General features: G+C 45.3%; 1 protein-coding gene across 1 annotated transcript in view; it reads left to right on the top strand.

Annotated features, from left to right (window-relative positions):
- Positions 1-1,432: 1,432 nt before the first annotated feature.
- Positions 1,433-5,203, top strand: part of Ankfy1 (ankyrin repeat and FYVE domain containing 1) — a 64,844-nt gene continuing 61,073 nt past the window's right edge. The window contains exon 1 of the mRNA XM_005349620.2: positions 1,433-1,466. Within this exon, the coding sequence (XP_005349677.1) occupies positions 1,457-1,466 (10 nt within the window). The 5' untranslated portion in view covers positions 1,433-1,456. The remainder of the gene's footprint in view (positions 1,467-5,203) is intronic.

Genomic DNA, 5,203 nt, shown 5'->3' with positions numbered 1-5,203 from the left:
CTATGGGAAGTAGACAAAATTGCCAGGGAGAAAATTGGGATCTTGGGGGTGGGGTGGGATGGGGGTAAGGGGAGATGGGGAGAGAAAAGTGAGAAAGGGAGGATGGGGGGAACTTGGCCCTACCTTTTTATGATTTAAACTCCAAATTCCATTTCATTTCAAATTCCATTTATTTCAAATTTCATTTCACTCCCCACCCCACTAATGCTTTAATTGTGGCAGATCTTCCTAAAATTCTTACCGTCCTCTATGGCACCACTTCCTTAACTGTTGCCACATTATTTTTATTCTCCTGAATTAAAGAAGCCTTTTGGTTGAACGGCAGGCCTCACATGTTGTAATTATACAAGGTAGTTAAGCAAGCCAAGTAAATCTTTAAACCGGGTGTGGTGGTGCTTGCATTTAATCCCGGCTCTGGAGGCGGAGTCTGGCAGATATTTTATCAGGCCGTCCTGGTCTCCTTAGTTTCAGGACAGTCAAGGTTATGTACAGAAAGAGACCCTGTCTTAATTCTCCTCCCCACCCTACCACCAAAAAACGAAAACCAAAGACGTTTTGAATAAGCTAATGTTATCTAGGTATATTACATCTCTATTTTGCTATTATTAAATAATATCATTCTCACATTCACCAAAGGTTTGTTTGTTTGTTTGTTTGTTTGTTTGATCTTCCAACATCTAATTATCGTTTTTCATTTCTTTCCTGTCCTGGGTGTTTTTAGTTCCTAGTGTTATTTGGCTTGATAACTTTGACCTCAGGGATCTCACAATTTTGCTTGTATAACATTGATTTTTAATAACTACAGAGCCTTGTAGTTTCTGCGACCCCTACTTCAGTAGACAGTGTGTGTGCCGTTTTTTGTTTTTTTGTTTTGTTTTGTTTTTTTGGTTTTTTTTTTTGTTTTTCGAGACAGGGTTTCTCTGTGGCTTTGGAGCCTGTCCTGGAACTATCTCTGTAGACCAGGCTGGTCTTGAACTCACCGAGATCCGCCTGCCTCTGCCTCCCGAGTGCTGGGATTAAAGGCGTGCGCCACCATCGCCCGGCTGTGTGTGCCATTTTTGACGTGCGTTGTAGTTTGGTTTTGGCCATAAAATTCCCAAAGCCCAGAACAAATGCTGTCATTCAAGTTTTCTGACAGCGTCTTACGTGGTTACAGAGTAACTTAAAGATCAGCAGTTTCTGCATCAGAGTAGTCCACGTTTGCTGTGCCCTGACGACCACCTGAAACATGAGAGATCAGTCAGTGCTTGGCAAATTCTCCAAAATGTTTACTGAGGGGGTGGGGGTAAGATAAAAATAATAACCTTCGGCTCCTGCGGGGTGTAGCTTCTGTTTCATTCATCCCACTTCTGCTCAGGCTCCTCCCTTTGCCGCGCCTTCACCCAGATCTCGCGAGACTGGTTGGCTCCGGACCGTAGGCACTTCTCGCGAGGCTGCAGGCAGGGCCGGGCCCGACATGGCGGAAGGTAGGGTATTTGTGGAGCGGCTCGAGACGGCATGGAGGTGTGAGGGCACCGTTGACTGGACACAGAAGCCCCGAGAGGGGTTGGTTGGGTGTGATCACACGGGGCACTGGGTGTCTCGCGATCCTTCCTCTCTAGCGTCTAGAGCCTTTCCGGGCCGGGGGTTCCTCTGCTCCGTTCCTATGGCAACGCCCCTCCCGCGGTGTGGCCCCGCGGGACCTGGGTGGACTGAGAATGCTAAGTGGGATCTAGGTGCTGGGAGGAAGCGCGGCCGCAAGGTTGGGGAAGGCTGTACAGAGGGCTCCTTGTAGTGCCAGCGATGCTGAAAGACGAGGGAAGTGCCCATCTCCTTAGGAAATCGAAACTGCTGTCATGGCAGGTCCTGCATCCGGAAGGGGTGCATCCCTTGCTTGCGGAAGAGCTTGGGACTCTTCCTTGCAGGAGGTCGGGAAGAATCCAGGCTGCAACTGGTCATTGGGCTTCTTGGGCGAACGTTGTAATCTCTGGGCTTTTTTTTCAGCCCAGGCATGCGGGCGCGCCGAGCTTCTCCGAGGTTTGCAATGGGGGCAAGAGGCAGGTTTTGCTTAGTAAGGGAGTTGACCAAGGCTGCAGTGCTCCTAAAAGATGCACTAAAGCCAGACCTCTGTTCCTTTACCTCCTGGTTCCTTACCCTCTTTTCTAGTGTACACTTTACTTACTGCAGGTAAAGGCATCTGGTCTCTCACGTTCAGCTTCCCTTAATGTAGGATCTCTGCTTGTCAAAACTTTACTGTACAAGTGGGGAAGAAAACCCAGAGAAAGTGAGTTACCTGCCACGGATCATACAGTGATATTGGTCCTGGCCTGTGTGCTCCTCGTGTGTTGGAGAAAAACACTTCTTGTTGGACTTTATTGAGTTGCTGACGGGTGCTTGATTGAGACCTGTCCTATTTTGGTTTGTTTGTTTGCTAAGCTTTGACTGAACGTAGCGTTTCTTGGTCGTAAATTTGTGTAGCATGAGCCGGGCAGTGGTGGCGCACGCCTTTAATCCCAGCACTTGGGAGGCAGAGGCAGATGGATCTCTGAGTTCGAGGCCGGCCTGGTCTACAAGACCTAGTTCCAGGACAGGTTCCAAAAAGCTACAGAGAAACCCTGTCTCGAAAAAAAAAAAAAATCTATAGCGTGACAGTTTGTGTAGGCTTCTCTGATTTGGATTAGGTTTACGAAGTTAATGAAGTAACTTACGAAGTAGGCCTGCCAGGTATGTTATTTGTTGAGGCCAGAGTTATGACTGGTACTGGGTCCAGTTTTCGTTTTTACTTTTTCTTCCATGTTAAAAACCTCGGAGGCGGAACTTCAGGTGAACACTTTCCCAAAGAAGAGGCGGAAGCAAAGGGACTTCTGAAATACTGGGTGTGGTGATGCATGCTTGTAGTTCATTCAGAACTTGGGAGGTTGGAGGCAGAAAGAAGGACCAGAAATTTTAAGGCCATTCATAACCGACCTGGGGATGCACAAAACCCTGTCCAAAAAAGAAGCTAGATGATCTTCAAACCCCAGAATATTGTACACTGGAGGCAGCCAGTGAATTCTCAGCAGTGAGGTGTGGGAGGAAGTTTCAAGAAGACATTGTGTGAGAATGTGAGTAGTCTAGTACTTTTAGGAAGGGATTTTGAGGACTGGGGAAATATGTCACCAAGTTTTAGGTTGTGGAGGGTATAGCTTTTCATTAATTAGTTTTATCAAGCACTTACTGTGTTTGTGCTCGGGTTTCAGTTGTAGGGAGTTCATATAGGCTGAGGTCAGTACACTGATGGTTTACTTGTGGTTGCCTTGAGGTGATTAGAAACATCTATCCAATGGACCATACACCTTAACCACAGACAAAACACCCTTCCAGGATTAAATTGGATGGAGGGGTGAAGTGATGGGGAGAGCAGCCTGTGTTCTTAATCACTGGCTGATCTCTCCAGCCCTACCTTTTTTGTTAACACCCTCCCCTTCCAACTTCTGTGGTATATTCCAAGTAACCTTGACATCTGAAAGAGATCTGGCCCTAGTTTACATTGAAACTTGTTTCTGGACTCTTGTTGATTGTTCCCCTGTCTACTCACTAACTGTTCTTGTATGTTTCCAACATGCTTCTACCTCGACTTTGTCCCTGCAAAGCCATTTCTCTGCATGACTGAGCTTTTTTTTCTTCAGATAGCTTGTCACTGCAGAGGGTTTTTCTGAATGGAAAGCTTGTGAAGCAGGAGCTTTTCTTGTTTTATTCAGTGCTGTTTCTATCCCTAGGCTCGAAGGCCTGGCACTTGTTGATCACCCCTTAAGCTGCTTGGGACCTGAGGGTATAACTCCATGGTTGAGCATGTATTGAGTATGCTCTTAGCATAGATGAAATACTTAGCACCCAAACCGTTTGCTTGGATAAATCTGTAGTCTCTTGTCATGTGTGCTGGTTTTGGTTTTGTCAACTTTACACAATTTACTTTAGACATATCTGGGAAGGGGCAGTTTCACTTGAGTAATTCCCTCCATCATACTGACCTGTAGGCAAGTCTGTTGTGTATTTTCTTTTTTTTTGATTGATGGTTTATTTGGGAGGGACCAGATCACTGTGGGCAGTGGCCATCTCTCGGCAGGTATTCTTGGGTCTTGGGTTGTATAAAAAGCAGACTGAGCAATTCATGGGGAACAAGCCAGTAAGTAGTGTCCCTGCATAGCTTCTGCTTCAGTTCCTCCTCCAGGTGTTTGCTTTGGCCTCTCTCAACAAACTGTATTGGGGAATGTGGAAGCCAAATTTTTGCTTCCCAAGTTGGCTTTGGTCAAGTTGTTTTATCACAGCAATAGAAAGCAAACTAAGGGGTTGGAGAGATGGCTCAACAGTTAAGAGCACTGATTATTCTTCCAGGGGACTTGGGTTCAATTCGTAGCACCTACATGACAGCTCATAACTGTCTGTAACTTTAGTTCCTAGGGATCCAACACCCATGACAAAACACCAATGCATATAAAGTAAAATAAAAATAAATAAATTTTAGAAAAGCAAACTAAGACATTATATAAATTGGTGTTCAATTATATAAATTACATAACTCTGAAAAACATCTTTTTTCTTTTTCTTTCTCTTTTTGGTGGTGGAGGGGGGTTTTGAGACAGGGTTTCATTGTAGCTTTGGAACCTGTCCTGGAACTAGCTCTTGTAGACCAGTTCTTATAGAACTCACAAAGATCCACCTGTCTCTGCCTCCCAAGTGCTGGGATTAAAGGTGTGCGCCACTACCGCCCGACTTGATCAAGGTGATTAATTGGAGTTTGCTAACAGTTTCAGAATCCATTGCCATCATGGTGAGGAGCATAGTGATAGGCAGGCAGGTGCTGGAGCAGTAGCTGAGAACACTATACTGTGATCCACAAACAGCGAGAACCTGTGGCTGGTGTGGGCATACTTCCTCCAACAAGGCCATACTTTTTTTTTTTTTTAGACAGGTTTTCTCTGTAGCTTTGGAGCCTGTCCTGGTAGACCAGGTTGTCCTTGAACTCACAGAGTTCTTCCTGCCTCTGCCTCCTGAGTACTGGGATTACCACCACCCAGCAAGGCTATACTTATTAATCCTTATAATCCTTTTAAACAGTTCCACTTCCTGGTGCTAAGCATTCAAATACATGATCTTATGGGACCATCCTTACTAAATCACAACTACTTTTTTCTAGCACATTTAAGTCTATGCAAATAAAGTGTAATTCTTTTTTTTTTTGTTT

Source organism: Microtus ochrogaster, chromosome 7 (assembly GCF_000317375.1).
Source record: "Microtus ochrogaster isolate Prairie Vole_2 chromosome 7, MicOch1.0, whole genome shotgun sequence".
NCBI lineage: Eukaryota > Metazoa > Chordata > Mammalia > Rodentia > Cricetidae > Microtus > Microtus ochrogaster.
Note: the sequence above shows the minus strand (reverse complement) of the source record. Positions and strands in the feature narration are given on the sequence as shown.